This window comes from Colossoma macropomum, unplaced genomic scaffold (genome assembly GCF_904425465.1).
Source record: "Colossoma macropomum unplaced genomic scaffold, Colossoma_macropomum, whole genome shotgun sequence".
In the NCBI taxonomy this organism is placed as follows: Eukaryota; Metazoa; Chordata; class Actinopteri; order Characiformes; family Serrasalmidae; genus Colossoma; species Colossoma macropomum.
The window spans coordinates 20,371,019-20,396,304 of NW_023494794.1; the positions used below are offsets into that span (position 1 = coordinate 20,371,019).

General features: G+C 40.2%; 1 protein-coding gene across 1 annotated transcript in view; it reads right to left on the bottom strand.

The window, feature by feature from the left end:
- Positions 1–371: 371 nt before the first annotated feature.
- srrm3 (serine/arginine repetitive matrix 3) overlaps positions 372–25,286 on the bottom strand; it is a 67,678-nt gene continuing 42,763 nt past the window's right edge. Inside the window, exons 6-13 of the mRNA XM_036580520.1 lie at positions 21,720–21,755; positions 21,457–21,507; positions 21,060–21,167; positions 18,234–18,411; positions 9,707–9,996; positions 8,898–9,140; positions 8,016–8,138; positions 372–3,093 (exon numbers count right to left, since the gene is read on the bottom strand). Of these exons, the coding sequence (XP_036436413.1) occupies positions 2,802–3,093; positions 8,016–8,138; positions 8,898–9,140; positions 9,707–9,996; positions 18,234–18,411; positions 21,060–21,167; positions 21,457–21,507; positions 21,720–21,755 (1,321 nt within the window). The 3' untranslated portion in view covers positions 372–2,801. The remainder of the gene's footprint in view (positions 3,094–8,015; positions 8,139–8,897; positions 9,141–9,706; positions 9,997–18,233; positions 18,412–21,059; positions 21,168–21,456; positions 21,508–21,719; positions 21,756–25,286) is intronic.

A 25,286-nucleotide genomic window follows, 5' to 3' on the forward strand; every position in this document is an offset into this window, starting at 1 on the left:
GAATTTGGAGGACTAACTTTCTGGTCTACCATGAAAATTCGAAGTGAAATCAGTGAAATCGCTGGGCAGAAATGTTAGCTAAAACATCTAACATGCTGATCTGCATTCATGTTCAATAAGTTCTGCTTGGAGAGTCCTGAACGCTCAACAAAATGAAGCTTAGATTCAGTAGTGGACTCCAGACGCATAAGGGAGCCAAGTCTCGTCAATTCTAAACAGTCTTATAAACTTCCTGGCGAGTCCTGTATTTTCCTTGATTTTTAAATGTGTTATTCACAATCGCAGAACTCTTTGAAAAGAAAGACATGGAGAGAATAAATACACAATAAATAGGAAATAAATAACACAATTATCAATTAAATACTTAAATAAATAAATAAATAAATAAATCAGTACACAGTTAAATAAATATGGTCAAAAAGAAATGTGCAGGTGTGTTTTTGCAGCCTGGTTTCAGGGTAAGTATGTCAGGGCACCTACGGGGGTGGGGGAGGGTGTAGTAGGTACCCAAAAAAAAAACAAACAAAAAAAAAACAGCAAAGGTAATAATAACTGATAACTGTACAGAAACTGACTAAATGATTGAAAGCTCTACGTAGCGATACAACCATGTATGCACTAACCACAGCCGAAGAAAAGTAGGACCGAAGTAACGCAGTCCTAAAAGGTTCTCTACATACAGGTGCATCCGATATGGAATTGTTAACGAGACCCAGGGATACGGGAGGAGTAGAAGAGAAATTTACACGCACATCTGTGACCTCTCCTCTGCTAACGTTTTAGCATCATGCTAACGCTTCCACATACAAAGCCTAACGTAGTTATAGTGAGGGATATACAGTGCATAGTTTACAGCCAGAGCTTGCAGTTTTTAGACCTTCACACGTCAGCATCCCGGCATACGTTACAGTTATAATACACCGTTTAGAAAAGCACACAGTCCCGTTTTCCGCTAACAAAACTTGAGCTTTTGAAATCGTTTGTTCTCGCTTTTGTTCGTTTCAAAGTCTTTAGGGGGGAAGAATAGTACAGAGTGTTTGTCTGCGTCGTCCAGTGAGTGGCCTTCGTCCTCTAGCTGTTTACATTCATCTCCTCAGGATGCTCCTTCTTCGGTCTTCGGTCTTTATGTTACCTTTATGTTACGTCTACACAGGGGCGGATTATCAAATAGGTCTACTGGGCACGTAGCAGCATATCGTCACTGTCCAAAAAAATCATCAAAGTATCTCCAGGAGAGGGCAAAAGCATTCTAATATAATAAGCTTTTTACCCAAGTAATTGTCTATTGGTATTTGACCACTGCTGTGTTCAAATTACATAGAAAAATAAAAAATCGGCAAAAAGTTTTTTTTGTTTTTTTTGGCCAGTGATGATATATTTATAAAAAGTTGCATTTATTTTAACCTATCAAGAGACAGAGTGTTGATATAACGTGCTGATGGAACAATAGTCTCAGAAGTACCACTTTGCGTAAAGACCACCCTTATAAAGGGTTTATGAATGGTTTAAAATTTGTTGGTTATTAAACAGGTAATAAACATCTTAAAATCATTAATAAGCAGTTATAGAACATAAATAAAAAGGGCAACATGGGGGCTCCCGAGTGGCACAATCGTCTAAGCGTTGGCTCTATCATCAGGAGAACGTGAGTTGGCGGTTGGCGCTTTCCTCCGAGCGCGCTGCAAAAGCAGTGGTTTGAAAAGATGCGGTGGTGCTTCACAGGTCTCTGAGGAAGCCTGTGCTAGCCGTCACCCTTCTAGTGCTGGTGGTATCGTGTGATTGAGAGAGTCCTAACTAGTGGGTGGAATTGGAGATGACTAAATTGGGGAGAAATCTGGGGGAAAAATCCTGAAAAAAAGGGCAACAGTGACCTGTTGCTTGCCAGATAGTGAGCCCACATTCATCTATACTGTCTCTTAATTCAGCATTATACCTGTCAGCTTTATCAGATATGCAACAGATACAACAGCTCACTCCTGCCCTTTTTATCTGTCATCAACACATTGTTTTTAAGCTGTTTATGATCTAATTAATACCCATTAATAAACACAATGCTAATTGGTACCCAGGATTCAAAATCTGGTTTTCTGAATGTATGCAATTGAGGTGGTGGTCAATCGCTTGTGAACATTTTGCACGTTTTTTTATGCTGTTGTGGTGGTCACCTTGGCACACTACAGTTGCGCTGTTATGGTGACCGTTGATAGGCACAGTGCAGGCCAGTATGGGGAGGGGGTGGGGGGTGGCCGTGCCCAGGACCCCAGGACTTATTAATTTGTCTCTGCTTCTGCTGATCCTTTTTTGGTTATTTTCACAACTTGGAAGAGTCTCTCAGACATGAAAGTGCTTTTCTTTGCTTTGTTCTGTCGGCTTTTTGGCGTCTGTAGACAGTCCCGTTGCCATAGCAACACTGCATTGATATTTGCTGACAATATCAATATGTGTGATAGCATATCATTATGTAGATATTCCCGCCAGATCGTTTTTTTTTTTTTCTAAAATAATGTCACTGCAGACTTGTCCATGTTGGATTATTGTTTTGCACTTTTGAACAGTGTTTAATGCCCTTTCTCCAGGCTTCTGGCTTCAGCTACCATCTTGGCTAATTTGATGATTACAGCCAAAATGTAATTTCTGTAATACTACCTGTAATAGGTAAAAGGTACCTATTAGGAGTTTTTAACACAGAGTAAGGGAATATTCTGGCTTAGTTTGGATAACTTGTTCATCTCTGCTTTTTCTTCCATTCATCCTTCTATTTATCCATCCTCCTGTACCCATCCGCTGGCTCCTCACTCTCCTCAGAAGCCTGGGCTTTCGTAGCTGCTGTGACTGTAGTAGCTGTGGGCCTGGCTGGGGCTGCGAGAGAAACTTCGGCTCCGGCTCCTGCTGCTTTTGCTCCGGCTCCTGCTCCGGCTTCTGCTGCTTTTGCTCCGACTCCTGCTTCTGCTGCGGCTCCTGCTGCGACTCCGGCTGTAGCTGCTGTAGCTGTCGTAGGAGCGGCTGCGGCTCCGGCTGGAGCTGCTGTAGCTGCTGGCTGAGCTGGAGGAGGACGGGCTGGGCCTGTAGTACGGGATCGGCCGCTTCCGCGCACTACAGAACAGGAGCAGAGTAGAGAGGGAATTACGTACTTAAAATATTAACTGCTGCCCATCAGAACTAAAAAAAAGGATAAATAAGAATGTTTTCTTTGTTTTCCAATAATATAAAGGGCCCAAGTCTACATTTTATGCGAACCCCTTAAAATCCCAGGCTTATTACATACTTAGGTTTATTATTCAGTAACTACAGGGACTGTGTTTCAAACTGGCTGAGCTATTCTTCAGTTATAGAAGTGTGTAATACAACTTGGGCCCTGGCCATTTAAGGGGTTAAGCCCACTTGGTTTTATGTCATTTTTACGACTGTTTTTTTTTTTTATCCCTTAACAGGCTATTATTATCACGGTGCCTTAAAGGCTGATATATATAAATGCCCTGTTCTGATTACCTGCTGTATGTTGTGCAGGTATTATACAGCAGTTAGTTCCGGCCACGCAAGCTGATTGGTTGAGAATCATTTTAACCGTGCTGTTATTTCGCCATAACATCACAGGTTTTTCACAGACACTGTATCACTCCGCTGAGACGCCATTGCTAAGCAACGACTTTGACAGCTGTAGGAGACGCTCAACCCATTTGAACATTTTTACTTCTTACTTGCCACAAACAGAAAATGGATACTTTTAAGATCACATTTGACCGACAGCCGATTTGGTCAGACTCTGAAGATGAGACGACACTAAATTCCCAAACTGTCACCACTGAGCAGCTTTTCAGTCGGCAGCTGTGACAGAAGAACCTAAACAACCTGGATTTAGCCAGAAATGTACCGAATACCATTCGCCAAACGTGTAGTCTGATCTTCAGAGTCTGACCAAATAAGACTGAGCCATAAAACTGCCGCAATAAAAAAAACAAAAAAGCTGCTCAGTGGTGATGACAGTTCCAGAATTCAGTGTAAGGAGCTAGAGATGAACTGCCGGCTGTGCAGCGAGTTTGTTACTCTGACGTAGCAACGAGCTGCTTGTTAAGGAACTATAATTTGGCGGAAGGAACTGCAAACATTAAAACATATTAAATGCCGCGTTCACGGCCCAATTTATTAATTTCTTACTTTATTTATTTAACTGTTGTATAAAAGCAACAGAACACTCGAGGTTGTGTGTTATCGCTACAACATCACGGCTGTGATGATCTACGGCACTCATCTTCGGCTTGTGCCTGTGACCAAATCACAGCTGTGATGTTATTTCACGATAACACACTCCCTCTTGTGTTCTGTTGATTAATTATGACATCAAAACCATGATAAATTCAAAATGGGCTGCTTTAGCAGCTTAATTTCCATGATGGACAACATGGTACAGTCATATGTTTGGGCGCCCCTGGTTAAATGGCATGTTTTGTCGGTTTTGTAAGTGAAAATTTATTAACACATCCTCTACAGAGAACACACTGCACGTCTTAATGCACAATTACTGTTTACCTGCTGAGTTTAACATATTGAAATAAAAAGATAAAAATAAAAATCTGGCCTGGGCAAAAGTTATGGCACATTTTATATTTTATTTTTTTCCCAATATGTTAAACTCAGCAAATAAGAAATTGTGCACTTAAATTTGCAGATGCTGTATTGAAGTTTGTTGCCAGTAGAGGATGTGTTATGTTCACAAACCAACAAAAAATATAATTTGAGCAGGGTGTTCAAACTTTGGCACACAACTGTATGTTTTGAAGCAGTGTTTACTTTGTACATCAGACTCTTATTTTAAAAAAGCGAAGAAACATATTCTAAGATATAGGCTCTTTAACATGATAATACTAGCCAGGTTTGTTTTAAGGGACGTAACAATACACTTTTAAATATTTGTGACAATTACACTAATGACACATAACAAAACTACATTCATGAAAAAGGACAGTTGTTTAAGGGAGGTAATTGTTTAAGGGAGGTAATTGTTTCTTAGTTATTGTTCCAAATGTTTAGGTGATACAGATTTCTTATAATAAACCTGATTAATATTTTAGTTTATTATGTATGAAGTCAATGTAAACAAAGAAAACAAGCTAATTTATCAGAATCATTTAGAAAAGCTAGGTGTCCAAAAATTTTTGATGGACAGCGTGAGTACAGATATCTAATGGTGTAAACACAGCATTGTCACAGTGAGCTGTACTGCTGTAATTAGTTGCTGCTGGAGGAGTGAAGAGACTGAAAGAGAGTGGCTGATTGTGTTAGTCAGTGTTAATGCACATCCCCTCTGCAGGCGTCAGTGTATCTTAGAAGAGACAGATATAGAGCCGTCATTTGTTAATACAGTGCGCTCCAACAACACACATACATACACACGCAAACTCAGACGCCATATGTCACCTCAAAGCACCCACACCGCTTGTGCTGCTGGCAAGCTGAGAGCTGTTAACTGGCACAGACTGAAATCCTTAAAAGAGTTGAGTGAAACAGAGCCTGTAGGTGACTTCAGGTTTATCAAGAGGCTTTTACTTACACTGATCATTGTCACGCATATTGAAGACTGAAAACTACGGGCACCCCCTGGTCAGATTATGTGTTTTGTTGATTTTTTAAAGTGAAAATGTGTTAACACATCCTCTCCGAAGAACGCACTTAAATGTGTGATTTTTACATTTTAAAATATTGGAAAAAAATACATAAAATATAAAATGTGCCATACATTTTTGCACAGGTCAGATTTTTATATTTTATTTTTTACAATATTAAATTCAGCCAATAAAAAAGCAATTATGCATTAAAATGTGGAGTGTATTCTCTGTAGAGGATGTTTTAACTTAAAAAAAAAATCAACAAAACAGCATCTAAATGGGGTGCCCAAACTTTTGCATATGAATACATATGTGTTTTACTATGTCATTTGAAATTCACTTAGACCTCACGCATTTCAGCTTCAGTTATACTGTCAATTTAACTCTTCCACGTGTAAGATAACTGGGACTTCTTTGGGTTAAATTATGTCCGCTCTTCTACTCCAAATGCATGTCTATATAAATAAATTGTGAAAATAAAAATCTATGAAATAAAACACACAGCATGAAGCCTCTGGATATCCCCTCAGTCAGTTAACCGTGCTGTAAAATTAGTGACCATCAGAAGACGGTGACCCTTCTACTGTATTAGAGCCAGAAAAAGCGAAAGGGTTAGGATGCAGGGAGGGGTGGGATGTACTCTAGGGATGCTGTCTGCGTGCTTGCTGCTTCACCAAAACGTGCTCATGAAGAGAAGAGGCCTAGGAGAGTCCTGCTGCTCGGCAACAGTTACCACGGTAACCCTGCCTTCAGCCCGCCGACATTCCGACGTCTGCTGTCTTCTGAGCACCTTTGTACAGGAGTGGAAGAGTGAGCTCATACAAATTCACCTACTCACTATGGACACAGCTGAGGTACGTGTGCTGCTGCACCTGGGAGGGTTTGTTTACCTTCATGGAAATTTTAGAAAAGAAAAAAGAGACTGTAACATTGTAAACAACGGAAATACTGACCATGTTGAAGATACAAGTATGAAATTACTCTGTTATGATGCTACTATGCTATAACTTAATAGGTTACACGTTAAAACCACAGTCCATTTGTTTATGTATAGTTTGTGTCAACCGTCCTCCTGCCCTTCCTCAGTTGTCAGTTTCTGACCACAGAGCTGCTCTTGGGTGGTGGACTCTCCACCTAACGTTGACACCGATGCAAGTCAAAACCCCTGCAACACTGCTGTGATACACTCATACCATCAGCTCACTCACTACCACGTCAACGTCTCCGCTGTGCTGGGAATGGTCCACCACCCAAATAATCTGGTGAACAGAGGCCCTGTGGTCAGAAATGCTGACCAATGATGAATTGGGTGGATGGATACTGTGAGCGATAACAGATGGGCTGCTATCTGTAACTGTGCACCTACAGAGGTAGGTGGAGCTCATAAAGTGGTCCGTACAAGGTAGGTGTTTCTGAATCAGAGGAGGGTGACTGTGTGATGTATATGTAATGCCCCCTGCAGTGCTAAACCGTAAGACTGGAAAGCCTGCAGTAGAGAGGCTGGCCACTAGATGGCAGTGTTACACTGTACCAATGTTACTCTATAGCAGTGATCACCAACCCTCCTTCTGGAGATCTACTTTCCAGCAGAGTTAAGCAGCAACCCATATTTACCTGGAGCAGGTTTGGTAGATTGTGGTTGGACTGTGGTCCATAGTTGGTGCCCTATAGCCAATGTTATTATTTAAAAGCTCAAGAAAAATAATAAAGCAAAATGCTTGAACACAGAACAACCGACACAAAATTCACAAATCATAAAAATTCGTGTTTTCGGCAAATTAATGGCAAAAACCTTTTTCGGGTTTAGATCAACCAAGAGCCAAGAGTACAATATATGTAATGTTGAAAATAAATAATATCTGACTAGTTGTCTCATGTGTTTTAAAATGTTCACCATTCACCAAAAGACTGTGAAACAGCTGGACGTCAGGTCGCTGCAGTGTGAGTAGCTATACTGTTCACATTTGTATACCAGTACTGGAGTCAGATTAAATTTCAGGTTTTTAGTTTTAGCAATATTGATAGATACAGAAACAGTTAAATGAAATGTAAACTGTACAAAAAACATAACCCTAAACATAATAAAATACATAACCATAAACTCTAAATAAATTGCAAGTTTCCGTTCTAGAAATGTGCTTTCTGTGTGATTAGCATGTACAGTGCTGTGCAAGGTTTCACTTGGAATCATTTGAAGAAAAGAAAACAACAGGAGTACAAAACAGTCTGACATTCTTTTCACAGTATCAGTACTCTGCATACCAGTACCAAGAAGGATGGGTGCACTAACTTTATTAACACTTAAAACTTAAATATCCTCTGATACAGTGATATTGTGATATATTTAGAAAATACTGTGATACTGAATTTGAACAAAATCGCCCAGCAGTAAGCATGAGGACGTGAGTTTACCTGGTGATTCTGCGAGCCTCCATAAAGCTGGGCGAGTCTCTCCTCCTCTTCCGAATGGGAGAGTAACTGCGGGAGCGCCGACGAGCTCTCTCGGCATCAGAGTAGTGAGGACTGTCCCTTTCCCTACACGAGCACACAGGAGAGGTGACATTTAGAAGTGTGTGCACTCATATTTTTGTGTGTATGAGCTTTTTTGAGTCACGTCATGGGTACATCTCTCTCTACATGTTCCCACTATGACAAGAAAACACTATTCTTACATTGTGGGTATAATTTGAAGCCCCTTAGGGAGTTTCTTTTTTATCACACACACTCACCACCCAATTTATAAGGTATATCTACCCGGCATCTGCACTCGCTGTCAATTTCATCATGTCCGCTTAGATGCATTTTATGGTTTTACTCTTACAGAAAGTCCCTCTGTTTCTCTGTATAAATTGAAAGTCCAACTCTAAATAAGAGGCTGTGTATTGGAGCAAATGCATTTTGTATTTAGTTCAGCATTTTGTTCCTCTAATTTTTTCCCCAATTTAGTCACGTGCAGTTCCACCCTTTAGCTAGTTCTCCCCGAATCACACAGTGCTACCTAGGAGGGTGAAGGCTAGTATGTGCTTCCTCCATAAAGCCAGCTACCACATCTTTTTGTACTACCACTAACACGTCATTGGACAGCTTAACATGCTTAGAGGAGAATGTTAAATGTGGATTTGTTAGCTAGCATTGTACTGGGTGATGGCGGGGAGGGAGGGTCTTCCTACCCCCTCAGAGAGAGCATGACCCATTACACTGTACTGGACCCCCAGCCACAAACGGAGCCCCATAATGGAGCCAACACTTAGAAGGTTGGCCTACATTGCTGTGTGTGAGTAAATAAGGGTGTACCTGGAGTTGTTCTGTCGTGTGTGGGGGGATTTGGTCTTGCTGGGAGCGTGCTCTCTGGAGTTGGAGCGTGAAGAAGAGCGGCCACTGCTCCAGGAGCTACTTCGCTGCCGTAGACTCCCGTGGGATTTGCTCTTCTTGCGGCCAGACGTGTGTCGGTGCCGTCCTGGTGACGCTGACGTGCTGCGGTGACGGTTGGGACCCCTTCCGCGGTGGTGCTTCTTTGATGAATGAGACCCTTTTGCTCTGGTGAGGAAGTGAAGATTGAGTATACACTGGGAAGTGCACTAAAATTGATGTATATAGATGGAACACTTTTTTGTGGATCCAACAACAGCAGATGTGCTACAAGTCTGCTGTACCCAGTAATAATAATGACTTACAATGACTGGCCACTTTATTAGAAACACATTCCTTATTTGTGTTCCCAATATAAACTCTCAACCTAGCAGTGATACTGACATTTGGGGGAAAACCTTGTGTCACTGTTGCGCTGAGAATGGGCCACCACCCAAATAATATGCGTTCTACAGCGGTCCTGTGGTCAGAAACTGACCAATGATGAACGGGGCAGTGGGTGGCAGACCATTTGCAGCAACAGATGTGCTGTAGTCTGTATCTGTACCCCGTATAGTGGACTAATAAGCTAGGTGAGGCTCAAAAAGTGCAAGGTAGGAGTCATAGGTCTTCCTAAGTTTACTGAATATTATTTTCAGTATAATATTAGGATAAATAAAATGCACACTGTAGCTTATGTATGTAAGGCTAAGCTACTGGTCAATGGATAAATAGCACATATAACTTTGTCTCACTTTTTCTGATGTGAGCTCTTAGCTTTGGGTTGGAGGTCAGGCTGAGAGTCACTGCTATGTGCTGGAGAGCCGCTCTTCTCCTGAGCCCGCTGCCGGCCACCCCGTCTGCCTGATGACTCGGAGGGGTGCTTGGCCCCCCGCTGTTGCCTCTCATCCCCTTTTCCCGCCTCTCCGACAGGCAATCCTCCGGGGCTCCTAGAAGAGGCGCCGTGGCTCTTTGCTTCCCTTATGCTGGGGGACGTCTGCCTCTGTGCTTCACTTGGGGAGGATGAAGCCAGTGACCGTAGCTTCTGTAGATGAATTATAACAAAAACAAAGAAAAAAAAAGGAAGAAATAAAAAAATGACAAAAATATACTGAAATTAGAGTCGTTTTCACCTGAGAGAGTGAGCGCTATGGTGTACTTGCCAAAAAAAGGTAAATATCTAAAAGAAAAGAGCTAGGAGTTTTCTCGATATGGCTTATAGACAGTCCTCTATGGTGCAGCGCATGCAATACTTGGCATGCAAAACCATAATGAGCTGAAAATATATAATCCCGAAAGAAAAGAAGAGAAAGAAAGGGAAAACAATATATGTAAAACTGTGAAAGAAATTAAGATCAGGAGAATAGAGAGTGAAAAGAGAGAGCGACAGATACTGAAGAGCTGAGCAGAAAAGGAGGACTTCTTCATTTTTTTAAAGAAATGACTACAAACCAAAAAAGTGGAAAATAAAAACTAGGAAAAAAAAGTCAGACAACTTGACGGAACATCACAGAAATGGAAGGAACAAAAGAAAGATTCACAATTATAGACTCAATCGAATTAGAAAACAATTGGTCTTCTACTCAATAGTAAATTTCTGCTTGTGGATTGCTTTTCCTGCAGACAATTGCTGAGATGTGAACAGCGACCCATTTCCTGCTTTTTTTTAATGGTTACTCTGTTTTAACTCCCTTTTGGTTAACATCCACTTACCAATAAAGTGGTATTCCCTCCTTTAGTAGGTAAGGTATGAAGAGAAGGGAAAAGTGGGGCAACATAAGTGCATCATTAGATTCACAAAATGCAAGAGAAAAAGACACAACACCCTTCCCTGGTAGTGAGCATGAGACAATGCATGAAAATCAAACCAAAGAGACACACCAAATCAAATCAAATCAAATCAAATCAAACAAAAAAGAACTGATCATTTAGGCCTTAGAAAAATAACCATGTGGGCTGGGACACTCATAGCTTTTGAGCAGAACCACTTCCTTTCAAGGTAGCAAGTGATTCCGATCCTTTTGTACAGGCAGATATTTTTTTCTGTCAGCTGCTAAGGTTGTGGTCATTTAGCAAAGAAAGGAAGAGCTAATAGCTTAAATTAGATTTAACGGTCAGCAAAGCAAGCATGCACAAAAGCTTCAAAAAAGAATAATCTGATCACGCTTTCAAAACAGATACGACATACTGGCCTCTCTCGTTCTGTGGAATTTTAAACAGATGCAAGCTGACCTTTCTGCATGGTTAGATTATTCATGGGATCTGACCATTTTAACCAGACAGTCGTAACCTCTGGAACAACCGCGAACCCTATGAGGTCTACCGTTGCACTGGTAAATTCTCTGTTCTTCCCTGTTTTATTTCATTTTGGTGTAGTTTATGCTTGATTCCTATGCTTAATTGACCACTCTTCATTTTTTATTTACAGTCAAAACAGCCTGTTATTCACTGTCAGTAGATATTTCTGAGGATATTCAATATGAGATATTCCATCTGCGTAAGGATGGAGAAAGTCCAGAGAAAATAAGTAGACCACCAAAGCTGTCACCATCAGATAAACAGTACTTAAAGCTTTATGCTTAATTTTTACTTCAGATCAGTTGTTTCTGTCCATCCTTCCACCATGAGAAGACAACTCAGCACTATTGGTGTTAAAGGATGTGTAGCTGCCAAAAAGCTGCTACACAGTAAAGGAAGTAGGCAAAAAAGGAAAATTTGGCAATTAAATAAAGAAGCTGCTGGTGTTTTCAAATTAATAGGCTTGCCACCCTATAGGAACCCACCAGACCTTACCATCACTGAATATGTTTGGGATAACTTGGATAATAAGAAGCAGAGAATGCAAGACTGAACTTTGGAGGTGTGGAAAAATATCCCTGCAGATTTCTTTGAAAAACTGAAAGCAAGTCTCCTGAAAAGAATAGAGGCTGTAACAAAGGCAAAGTACGGACACGAGAAATACAGAGCAGAAATGATATTATGTTATCTAAGTATATAAAATATAGTTTTCTGCTTTTTTTCCTGATGCTGGAAAATGAATAACTTTCATTGTTTGCTTTGACTGGAAATGAAGTAAGTGAAGGGTGGTCTCTGACTGTATATAATTGTAAGAAATTAAGCTAACCTGAGGTATTAAAGTCAACCTGAAAACATTTAACTTTCCCTCTTGTTAGTTTGTGTCCCTGTTCATATAAACCATGACTCATCATACTGTACCGTTTAACCACAACAAAATGTGACAATTTTTCCTTGTCTCTAAAACATCCTCTGATTTTTGATTACATCAGCGTGCACCAGCGAGCGGGAAAAATAATATTAACCAATAATATCATGGTTAACCTCCCCCACCCATTATTGAATGAAATGCTCAGCTCGCAGAGACCCTCCCTGATACTGATACTCAACAACAATGTGTTATGACTTCAGACTCGCGCTGACTTTAAAATACACCAGATTGCGTTCTGTATATTTAAACTTTAAAAAGCTTATTCACACCTGCATGTCTCTTTTACGCAAATGGTTCATCAATCGGAACAAACTGGAACCAACAGTTGGTCTTCTATGCCATTGCTCCCTTTCTGGCTCCTCTTTCATTATAGAAGTGTAAGATGAGGCCTTTTCATTGCACCAGCGCAATGATGGACCTCATAGAGTCGATAAAGGCCTCTTGTATTTTTCTCTGACTAGCAATGCAAATTACTCTGCGTTAAGCAAGAGAACATCCAAAATGCCCTCTTGACCACCACTAAGACAGAATTAGGACCTGCTGAGTAAATATTATATGTGTATAAAGAAATCTAAATGACTCTAAAGCTTTTTACATTTTACATTAACATAAGCACCAAAAATACATCCTTTACTACTTAATGCACGCAGGATTGTAGGAGCAACCTTAGACTTTGGAAGCAAAAAATTAGTGTTGTAGTTTAAAAAAAAGGTTTAAAAGATAAATGACTGAAAAAAAAACTGTAAGACGAATGTACCATTTCACCAAGAGACAAAAAAGGGATGCGGCACAAACATGAATGCATTCTACCGAAACGGAAAGAAGAAGAACGGAGACAAGAGATGGACTTGAGGGGAGGGCAGTGTACTGAAGACTTCAGCATGAGAGCAAAGGTAGATTTTAAGGTTGGTAAACAAAATAAATAAAGAAATAAAAGCTGAAATACTGAATAAAAATCATAGAGAACATATTGCTAATAAAGAAGAAAGGAAAACAATGAAAAGTAATCCGCCAACTTTTTTTTTGTCATCATAGATAAATGAGGAAAAAGAAAGAGAGAGAAAGAAAGAGAGATAGAAAGAGAGAGAGAGATAGAGAGAAAACATTGAAGTCAAGCTAGGGTGCTTGTCACATTCTCATCTGCATAGAGACCACGTGCGTAGGCAGAGCGTTACCTACCTTCCATTTCAATCAGAGACACGTATGCAATATTAACAAAAACAAGAAAAGGAAGAAAAAAAGGAGGGGGGGAGGGAGAAAGGAAAGTTCTCCGCAGCGAAATGGGAAAAAGACAATGAATTCTTTTTAGTATCCCAGCTAAGTAATTTGGACCACAAAGCTAAGAAGGAGACCAAAAAAAAAACAAAAAACAACAAATCAATCGAAACTAAAAAACCCCAAAAAAAACAAAACAAAATCGGCCAACATACGGAACAAAATGAGGACAAATGAACAAGAACGGAAACCAAAGAAACCAAACTAAAATCTACATGGATTGCTGTCTTTTTCGCTTGGACATATGTGCAGCCACGTAGTATTAAAGGTTAAAGAGGGTGGGGGGTGTGGGGGGCTCTAGATAGTCAAATGAGAGACAAGGTGAAACCCGTCGCATGGATAGAACCTGCCGGAAGGAAACGTGGAAGGGAATGAACATGCAGACTACGGTCGATGGGGGGCAGAAAGCATGTCAGGACAACAAAGAAGAAGAGCACACACACCACAGATGGACAGGTGGAGGTGGGAAAATGTTTAGGGAGGGGAGGGGGGGAGGTTGTCGAGTGGAGGGCAGTCACTGCTAGGATGGAGAACTAAAGTCAGCACATTTCAAAGGGACCCCAGTCACATTGTTGGGAACTTTGCACTAACAGCACATGGTATCCTTCGTAGGACTCTCTTTGCTCTCAGCAACTGTCAAAAATAGGCAAGACATTTGAGGAAAAAGGAAGAAGGATCAGTTTCATTATAAAAAAACATTAAGGCTGTGTTGGAGCAAATGTACTTAATGAGAGTCAGGCCTGATTCTAAATGGCTTGGGTCCCTTTAGAGTAACGCCTCCACTAAACGCTTCCTATTGTCCTATTGTAATAGCTGCGAGTTTTCCATTTGCCTAGTCAGACATAAAATCATTTGAGATTTAGAGTAGAAAAACCCTTGTTATTCCACAGCTACTGAAATATAAAATTATGTGTTACAGCAGCAAAGTCAGTGTTAAGGAGGGGTAAAGAGAATCCTTTGGAATTAGCTACTGCCGTCTCGTAAGGGACTGGTAATCGTTAAGAGGTTTCCTACTGCTTGCACTTTGCAATTCCATCACTCCCAGTCAACCAACCGGTCACCACGCCACACAGCTGATTGGCTGAAAGTGCATGGGGACGGGCTAGAAGCAATTACAAACTCGTAACACCTCTCTTTTTTATCTGAAGTGAGAAACAGTCAACATCAGGGGACAGTCTGACAGAGGTGACCCTGCCACCCGGAAGGTAACATGCAGGTCAGAAATGGTAGTCCACAAGAAGCAAGTAAAAGAAGGGCTTTTTAAACACTTGAGAGACAGCCGTCAAGTTCTGATCGATCTGGAGGAAAAGGGGGGAGTTCTACAGTGTTACTCGGCAGAACATGAGCGTTCAAACTGTATTGACAAGAAAAACTAATACACATACCCAGTTTAACCTACTTGGTCCAGTTCCAAAGCATATGAGTGCTTTTTACACAAACAAGACAGAAAAGTTTGGGCATTTATTGGTGGGAAGATATCACGTAAAATGAACAGAGGCAGAAAGTAAAGAAGAGAGGGATGAAGCAAGCAAGTGAAAAAGGAGAGAAAGAGCATATGAGACCTCCTCAAAAGAATGCATGCAAACTACTAGGAGGAAACCTGTTAAGGTACCAATATTTACGGTAAGAAAATACAACTGGAAACTCCTCCCAAATCATGAAGAGAACATCAGATTCTTGGCTAAACATTTACTGACAGTGTTGACTGGATACACTCATCGACAACTTTAGAAAGCCCTACCTTACAGGTCCACCTTGGTGTACAGTTAAGCCTTTTTTTTTCTATCAGGGTGTGTGGTAGTGTGTGGTACGGCAACAAATCCATGAGCAGACATTTTGTATTAATTTCCAATGCCATTTTATCAACGTTCCACTATCTGAGTACCTGTGCTAAATTTGGTTACCCTTTTTTCCGGGGTACGAAGCCAGAATGTGAGTGGAGCTTGAAACAGTGCAGACTGATGATTGATCACACGCAATCACCTTAGAATCTTCATTTGAGTCAGGCAACCTAACCTACCTAGCCAGAATCGCTTTCTCTGACTCTATGCAAAAAAATCTGAAGCTCTTCCATAATTGCTACTGCATTTGTGTTCACTGTTAACACACTGCGTAAGCCTCCAAGGGCCAGACGTGATCTCGCAACTACAAAGTTCAGAGACATCCTGAAAAATTTCTATCACTCGCTGCAGAACCAGAAGTCCAAAGGGGTGGAGCCGGACCTATCCAACTCCGCCCACGTCTTCTTTTCATTTGTCTAAAATCATTGCATTTTTATTGGTCTTTAAACTAGTGTGGGTCGCTTACATTTTCCACCTGCGACTGATTTCATTGGTCTACACTGTCACGTTTTTATCTGTGGGAAACCTGCAGGTAAACCACAAATACCAATTCACTACCATGTCAGTGTCACTGGTGTGCTGAGAAAAGTCTACCACTGAATTAATATCAGGTCAACAGCAGCCCTGTGGTCAGAAACCAGTGATAAATGGGGGAAATGGTAGTCTTGCAGGGTCAGGCGTGATCTCTCAATGAAAGTACACTGAGCGCATTGGGCTTATTGGAGCCGTGAATGTAGATTTGTAAGGGTGGGAACAAACAGCAATCCAGTGCCTTGTGAAGGCAGAGTTTAAAGGAAAGGTGGCCTTGCCAACACTGTTCACCTGCAAAAAGCCTGTCATTAGTACCACAGACTTAAGCTAATAAGGCTTAAAGGTTCCCTAATAATACTACAAATTAAGATGTTTGTTGCATGTGTGGGAAAAGCATCACATACTTTACAAATAAAGTAACTCTTCCAAAGAAAAATCTCCCTTTTAAAATGGAGAACACTTTAGCCTAATCTCTGGACAGGGAGTAAAAGTTAGCGTCAGATTACAGGCCGCTCACTGTTCTTAAAATACAGGAAAATACTATTTCGCTGGTTAGTGATATGTTGTTTTTTCTTGTGTTATCGATCACAATTTGGACTGTAGAGTATTGCAAGGGGATTTTAGAGGGAACACCTCTAGTAATTTGTACTCTTATTACAAGATTATATCAAACTCCGCAAAACTCGGTAGAGGCTGACAAATTGTATACAACAACAGACACACTGCAATCTAACTGTACATCTATATGGTGGACCTGTAAGGTAGGTTCAGCTCATAAAGTAGCCAGTGAGTGGATGCACAGGGTAGGTCTGTAATAAAGTGTAGAGTGAATGTATACTGCACATTTTCTCTCACTTGCACCTTCGGGGTACTTCCTCACTTTTATCAAGGAGTGTAAATGTTCCTTTTACATTTTCCCTTGAGGTTATGCTGGAATAAAAAAAGGCCCATCCTAAACTTTCACAAACTTGAAGAGCTGAGAGGGCTGCAAAAGCTCTGAAATCTGACATGTACAACTTTATTGCGTGGGTCAGTTTTTCTAGTTGTCTGGGCTTTGGTTTTCTTCATCAAAGTTCGTCCGACTGAAGTTTGGGAATTATAGCCCAGGGCGGAGGCAACAAACTGGAAGAAAGATGGCTGCGCCCTGACAGCATTTAAACTCTTTTCTTCTGAAGGCAGCGCTCTGTCATCTCCGAGCTACTTGACTGTGACTGAAATTTCAATCTACTGGATTTAATCTGCAGTGATTTATGTCACTTCACAAGGCGGCGGCCGTCCAGCAGCAAGCGTGGTTTACAGCCGGTGGATTCTGTCGAGGTAATCTTGAGAGAAGTCAATGGTTTGGCACGGCGCTCTGCGGCACATCCCTCAATTACTCCGTCATGCCTGCCCTTGGGTAACTCGAATGAGTTATTCTGCGACTGCACCTTCCTTGACACAGGTTTGGCATTGACAGTGCAGTGACTGATTCTTACAAGGTTTTCTAAGCTAGAGCTGGCAAAAATTTTATCATGGATCATGGATAGTTATATTGAATAAAAGTCTAAATAATGTTTAACACTTAATTAATATGTTAAAGAAATAATATTTATTGCCAATGTAGAATGTAAAAAATTAAGTAAAATCTTGAATATTAAGTACAAAATTACTGAGAAAGAATATGTCCTTGTTTGAAGACGTTTCATTAAGCACATCGCCACCTGGCCTGCTTTTATTGTCTTGGTAACACTACACAACTTACTACACAATACGTTTTGTACTTTCTGCACAACACTGCAGAAATTCTACTTCCCTGGTCTTATACTGCATTTAACCTCAAGACATGTAAAATGATTTTCTTCGTTGTTGTTTCACATAAAATTGCAAAAGGGAGTTGATTCATGTACCCACGCAAACCTAGAGGTTGACAAGTCGATTACAATATGCTTCTTTTTACTCTTTGTTGGCTGAAATGTAGGAAGTTAAACAACCCTGGTGCCTTTGAAATTGAACCCTGGTTAAATTTCCAATTCCGCAAGCCTATCTTTTCCTCTGCAGGCTATGAAGCCTGAATATTAAAGTGTGCACAGAGACAAACTGAGGTTCGCTATCAAGAGAAAGAGTAGGATTATCTGCTGTTCAGGAAAAAAAATAAACCTTACCCCAACAAACATGAAATCCAGCTGAGAATGGAAAATAGTCACAAAACTGAGCCAAAGAGGTGTAAGCAGGGGACATAAATAAATAAATAAACAAACAAATAAATAAACAAGAATCAGCTCACACATATGCGACTGAGGAAGAACAATCAAGTCAGTATGGGAGGCAGTTAGAGAGAGAGAGAGAGAGAGAGAGACCATGTGAGTGGGAGGACTCGAGTGAACAGTGTAGGGAGAAGGGCGAAGAGGTGAAATAGAGGAGACTACATACATCGTTCGCTTTCTCTCCATCGAGGTGGTTGGGTCCGGAGTCTTTGCCATTCCGCACCCGGTTACTGTGGTGGCCGTTCTGCCGGTAGGTGGCGTGGTCTGGGCCGAGGGAGGGGGATGGACTGTGACTGGACCTCCCACCGGGCTTGTGTCCGTCCGCCCTGTGCTTCGGATTCGACCTGTGGGTGGTTCGGCATCCAGTCATTCAAACATCCACAGAAAAGAGATCAGTCATGTGTACAGAAAAAAAATAGTAAAGAGTGACCTACATACATTGATCATCCACTCTAACTACTTACACATCCTCCACTCAGAGCCACTTCATAAGCTCAAATCTACCTTCTAGGTCACTGTATAGGTGCACAGTTACAAACCAGAGGTGTCACGACATGCATGTTAATATTATTTCTTGCTATAAAATGTGTGATAATGTGAATAGGATCTATAGTTCTATTTAACACAATTCTTTATATTCCTAAAAGTGACAACCATGAACACAAAAAACTACTACTAAAAATACTACACAGCTCTCAGGACGGGGAAAAACATTGGTTAGCTTAGCCTGGATTAGCTAAACTGTTTTTCAGTCAAGTACAGTAATCCTGGACAAAGAGTGGTAGACAGAACAGTGACAGATCGCTGACATTGCCTAATGTGAGGATCAAATACCTGCGAATACCTTAAATATGCTACCATATTTGTGAAGATATCACATAAATGTGTCAGTTACTGGAGCAAGAAGAAACGCAAATCTGAAGTTAGCAATGCTTCTTATTTGATTCCTCTGTTCCACCTTAAACTGAGTAGCAGTTACGTTACTGCTGCACCATTTAAGGTGGAATGGAACATTCTGTTGAAATAAGAATGTCGAACAGGAAGCCAACTTCAGCCTTGTGGTGAAAACAAGAACACAAGAGCTTCTTCCCCTCACAGGATTCAAGCACCTGCTCAGTGCTGATACTGAACAGGCAAAACAAATAATTCTCTCCATGGGGATGTTAAAAGAGACTGATTTGCACTTGCATTTGTTGCAGAGTTCACCTCTATTTGGTTGTGGATTCTGCAGTTTGCTGAGTGATTGAGCCATGTGAGAAAATCCCCTCTCACTCGTTTCAGCCAGAAAGTAAGAGCCACACTTTATACAGAAACAAAACATCAGATTGTAAATGAACTTGTAATGTTCTGTTCATTTAATATTGAGATGTAGCCTTATAGTTTACGTTTTTGTTTTCTGCTATAAAGATATTGCACATTGTTTATATTATTTATTCTTTTATATTCTGTCCTCTAAGAAAATGACAGTTTTGGGAATTATCAAAAAATAAATATTTCTTTTCTTATTCTGTATCGAAAAATGTACCGTATTGTGATGCAAAATCAACAATATGTATGGTATTATGAAATATGCTTATCGTTACACCCCTATTACAGACCAAAGCCCACCTGTTTTTTTCTAGTGATGGAGTGAAATTAACAAACCTGAAAGAAAGGTGTTTTTGCCGTTTTACTTATGCTTTTAAATTAATGCATGAAGCATAAAACTTCTTCATAGATAATGAAGAAAATACTGTTTTATTATCAAAAAAGTTGCTAAAAAATAAATTCACAATAAATATAAACAGTTAGCAGGCTACAGAATGTGCCATGAAATCCCTGAGAACACAGAATAGGTGGTCACTGAAGATAATGAATACCATTATTGTTTAGTTGGCACTTTGGCAGTGTTTTTAACCACTATTTATTGTTTTCATTGTCATTCAAATGATCCTATAGAACTATTTTGCCTGAAATTTTTTCACTGGTTTTTCTACGTCAGTGTCACTGCTAGGTTGAGAACGGTCCACCACTCAGAAACTGACCACAGATGTAAGGCTGGAGCACATGTGTCAGGCTCCAGTCCTTGCAGGCCAAAACACTGCAGCTCATCAGGTCATTAGCAGAGCCTTCATAAACTGAATTCAGAGCACTTTGGCCCAGAAGGTCCCGACTTTGACGTGCCTGAGCTAGAGGATGGCTAACACAAATCATGCATCAACAGATGGGCTACAGTCTCTGTGTGCCAGTAACACTGCAAAAATTTTATTTTGTCAAGTGAATTGATCTTAAATCTAGTCAATATAGGTAATATTTGTCATATTGGAAGTGTTTTAAGATTATTGCAAGATCTCATCATATTATCAGATAATTTCGCTTGTTTCAAGTATATTTTCTAAAACAAGCAGTATGTATGTGGTAGATTACCAGTGTGCAATACTAGTTTACATACACTCAGAGTCAAATCTGAGGCCTTTGCACATTACTCAAATTTCTATCCCAGCTGCCCCATAATCTGTAGACTAGAGTCAACTAGCACTGACTCAGCCTGAATGAGAATCAGGGCTAAAATCGGAGTACAAATCATGTAGTGTAACCTCAGCTTTACGGGTAGCTTGAATAGATGCAGTGGCTTATTTCACATGTCTCGTAGCGAGTAAGTAAGTAAGTAAGTAAAGTTTATTTATATAGCGCTTTTTACAATAGGTGTTGTCACAAAGCAGCTTTACAAGGAAATCAGCATTACAAATAGAAATCCAGGTCCAAACCCCCATGAGCAAGCCAGTGGCGACAGTGGCAAGGAAAAACTCCCTAGGAAGCATGTAGTGGCCTTCAGCCTCCCAGCTTGGTAACAGGGGGAGACCTAACTAGTAGATAAAATGAGCCACGACTGAAAATTGGGTTTAAAAAAATTGACTAAAACGGAGGAACAAAAGCAATGTTTACTGTCTTCCTAATAAAAGTTCAGGCGCTTGATCCTCCTGTTCAGCGGCTTATAGACATGTGGGTTTACCTGCTGGGGGATTTGGAGATGCTGGCGATGGAGGAGACAGAGGCACTGCGAGAGCTGCAGCAGCTTCCTCTGTGCTGAGGCCTCCTGCTGGCACACTCTACTGGAGACCTGGAGGCACACGTAAGCACACGTATGCACACAAAAGCACATAGACACACACGTGTGCACGACCACATACACACACAAATTACTAAACCTGCCAGAGCCATTTCTGAAACCAACTGAGTGTAAATCACTCCTCCCTGGCAAAATGTCATCTGCATCCTTTTCAGAAATGAAATGGAAAAACAACAAAAACAGGCCATCTGTCCTACAAGCCACCTACAAAGCTCCAAAATCAACGGATCGCATTTAATATTTGATTAAGGCTGAAAACGGTCGAGGAATCCAAACTCACTTCTTTCTCAGTTTGCTCTTGTCTTTGTGTTTGTTCTTCGGAGTGCCCGACCTGAGGAGGAAAAAAAAACAGAATTGATGGCAGTTTAAAGAAAGAGAGCACAACTGAGTTTCTCTACCGCAGAAGGAGAAACACAGTGAAAGGACTGAATTTGATGTAACCCTTAGTATTTTATTCCGAGGACTTGTTTAATAGACTGACAGTAGTCAAGGGCAGGTTACCCTAGCACTGAGAGATAGCTGGGGGTTAGAGTGTGTACGAACCTGTGTCTCCTCTTTCTTCTAGACCCAGATGCAGACCTGAGAGAGAGAGATTTGAGGCTGTGAACAAAATCTCAATCAGGGACTGCACTGAAATCAGATGAGGTTTAACCTATAATAGAAACACGACTACTTTTCACTGGCCACTTTAACGGAAACATCAAGAGTACAATTCTTGTCAATTCTAGAATTCTGTGCAATTCTAAACGACCATTCAGTACAAGTTATTTTTTCTTCCAGAGATATGTCTCAGGCACATGTGTCAAGCTCCAGTCCTCGCGGGCCAAAACACTGCAGACTTCAGCACACTACCTCACTGAACACACCTGATTCAGCTTATCAGCTAAATAGCAAGGCCTTCATGAACTGAAATCAGAGCATTAGATGAGGGTAAATGCTGATCTCCACAGCACTTTGGCTCAGAAGGTCTAAAGAAGGTCTGTGTTTAAAATTACTTAAATTGCAGGAAGCAGAAAATACAACCAAATTTTAAGACTGAACTTTGAAAGTGTGACAGAAATATACACAATTTTTGTTGATAAACTGAAAGCAAGTCTTCTGAAAACAATGGAAGCTGTAATAAAGCCAAAATGGACAGACTAAACACTGAATAATTTAATATTTAGTTGTTGAGGCTTCTGAGGACTTTTTTTGTTAAATATAAGTTTTCTTCTATTTTCCAGATGCTGAAAATGGATAATTGTACTTAAAGCCTGGTTTGACCAAAAACAAAATAAATGAAAAAGTGGTATCTGATTATTGCGCAGTACTACACCTTGCTTAATGCTGTTAATCAAAATAGCTGTTTACAACACTCACATATTGCTAATGTACATAATATTCCGGGGGTGTATATAATATCCACATGAAATACTCATTTTACAAAGCTTATTCCCAAAAAGTTGGGACAGTAGGTAAAATGCAAACAGCATGTATTTAAACAAAAACAGTACAGAGACAAGATATGCAAAATATTTCACCTTATGAACGTTTATCAAACCTCTCTTCAAACCATTAAGGTCACACAGACGTGTCATAAACATGATAAATATGGAGGAAGCCATATTTGTGAATACCAGCCCTAGTGTTGTCTGAAATGACTGCCCATATTGGTGAAGTTCATTTTGTTCATTTTTATAGGTCATAGTAAATCACACTGTGCTCTAAACCCCATCAGCAAGTCTGCACAACCTGAAGACTTGGATACAGTTTGAGCAGGTTGAGATAAATTTTGTTGGGGATGTATTTTTATGAAACAATTTGGACTATTTAACTTTGAGTTTCAGTATTACTTAGCAATGTTAGCCTCATAGCTCCAGTTCTAAACTAAAGAAACAATATATGGATCTGCGGTAAGTGAAAAACTGGATGAATTTGACGTGTATATTTTACTTATTTTCAGTAGTTTCAGTTTTAGTTTCAGTACCAACTGGACATTAATGACCATGTTATTACTTTACATTTATATTGATTGTACCTGTGCACTGTCCTTTTTTCTGACAGCATATGTAACTGATGGTGTTGGGAAGTGTACAAATGTAAGTAATTGGGAGCCCTCCTGCTGCTGGTTGTACTCATAGCAGTATGTGTTTTTTGCGTGTGCTGTTTGTGAAGCTGCTACCAATGAACCAAGTCATGTTCTCTGTATGAGGCTCTGCAGGAAAGGGAGAGCGAGGGAAAGAACTCAAATAAAGCTGTCATGGCACCACAGGGTGATGAGAAAGTACTGTTGCAGCCCTCCTGCTGTTCTGCAGAGAGACAGAGACAGAGACAGAGGAGCGTACAAACAGCAACATTTACATCCTTATTCCTATAATTCCTCCTTGTCTCGCTCTCTCGCTCTCTCTCTTGCTTCCACTCCAGCCGCTTTGTCTCCTCTCACTCCTTTGTTCTGTCAGAGAACAGTATGTTTTATGTGGGGTGGTAAGTTAAAAGTTAAAATTCAATGATGCAAGAAAAACAAGCACAAATTCATGCTTTACAGAGAAAAGAAAATTGCATTCTATCTTGCTTCGTGGCCCATCCTACATGGTTAAGCGAGACAAAACTGACTGGGACAGGAAAGTTCTGAGCAGTGCAGGTAAAGAACAACAGAAGGTCACTGTAACTCTATACACTGAGCTGTTGTGTGGCCTGAAGTTTTTGTTGCAACAGGTCACTAATCAGCATAATTAATCATTAAAATTCTAGAAATATTACTGTAATTTTTTTGTACGGTTTAAATTTGATAACATCATTATATAATTAACTGTTACATGATACACATTGTTATGTAATAAGTTACATTTACATTCAGTTTACATTCTGTATCAACCAGGACCTGAGCGATATATACTGAACTGGTGAATTAGAACCCAAAACACCATAATATTAACAGACTGCTACCAATTGATAAATATAAATGAGGAGTGCATAGAAGAGTGCAATATGGTGTACCACAAGGCTCTGTTTCAGGGCCCTTGCTGTTCTCCCTTTATTTACAGCCAACATGATATATAATTCGTAAATGAAAAAATAAATCTCTCGTAAATAAGGGTTAACATAAACCCTCCTAAGTAAGGGTTAACATACTTTCTGCATAAGACTAACATTCTAACACACAACAAAAACTTTTAAAGAGGAGAACTAAATTTGAAAATGATTATTGGTAGTGTTACAATATTTATATAATTTAACTGACTGTGACGTTCTGTTGTTTATATTGAGTTTAAGAAGCGGAACAATTAAGAACTGACAATCAAATCCATCAGTAAGGCAGCAAGTTTGAAATTAAAACGTAAAATTTTAATCTAAAAATATATATTTACCGATATTATTAGCTATAGGAATTTTTAGCCTCCTAAAGTGGGTATTTTGTTTTTGATTGAGCTCATATATCAGGTTTGAGTCTGTACCTTTTTCAGCCTGTTTCAACGTCAAATGACAAAAACATAGAAGAAATGTAAAGAATGGATTTTGTTTTAACAACACAAGACCACACAACAATAAATTCAAATTCATCAAATTCAAACAGAAAATATGTCCTACTTACATACACAAATGTGGTATTTGCTTGTTACAAAGAGCTACAAGTGAGTACAGTATCAAATATAATATTTCACCATGTTTTTTTAATCTACTACAGACTGCAGTACGTCCTGTTGCAGAAAGAGGGCAGTCGGGTCCCTGCATTGTGTGAGTGTATTATACACTGACCATTGCGTTTTACATGGTCAGTGTAAGCTAAACCTGGGCCAGTCACAAACTGTCATAACAGTCTTCCACCCCTCTCTCTCCACTCTTCCTCTAGGATATCTGACTCAAGGGACTCATCCTCCTCTCTTCTTTTCTCTTCTCCGCTCTCAATCCATAATTGATTAGGGGGGTATAAGCGAGACTAGCGGGCCAGTGTAACTCCAGTGCAACATGAGAGGGAGAGATAGAAGAGAAGCAGAGGAGGGGTGCGACAGAGAATGATAGGAGGGATGGAGGAAGAACAGAGGGGAGGATTGTGGGTATTTTGGAAAAAGGCTCATTTTTCTCCTCTGAAGGTCACGCAGCGTCCGAGTTTTTACAGGAACCAGTTCATGT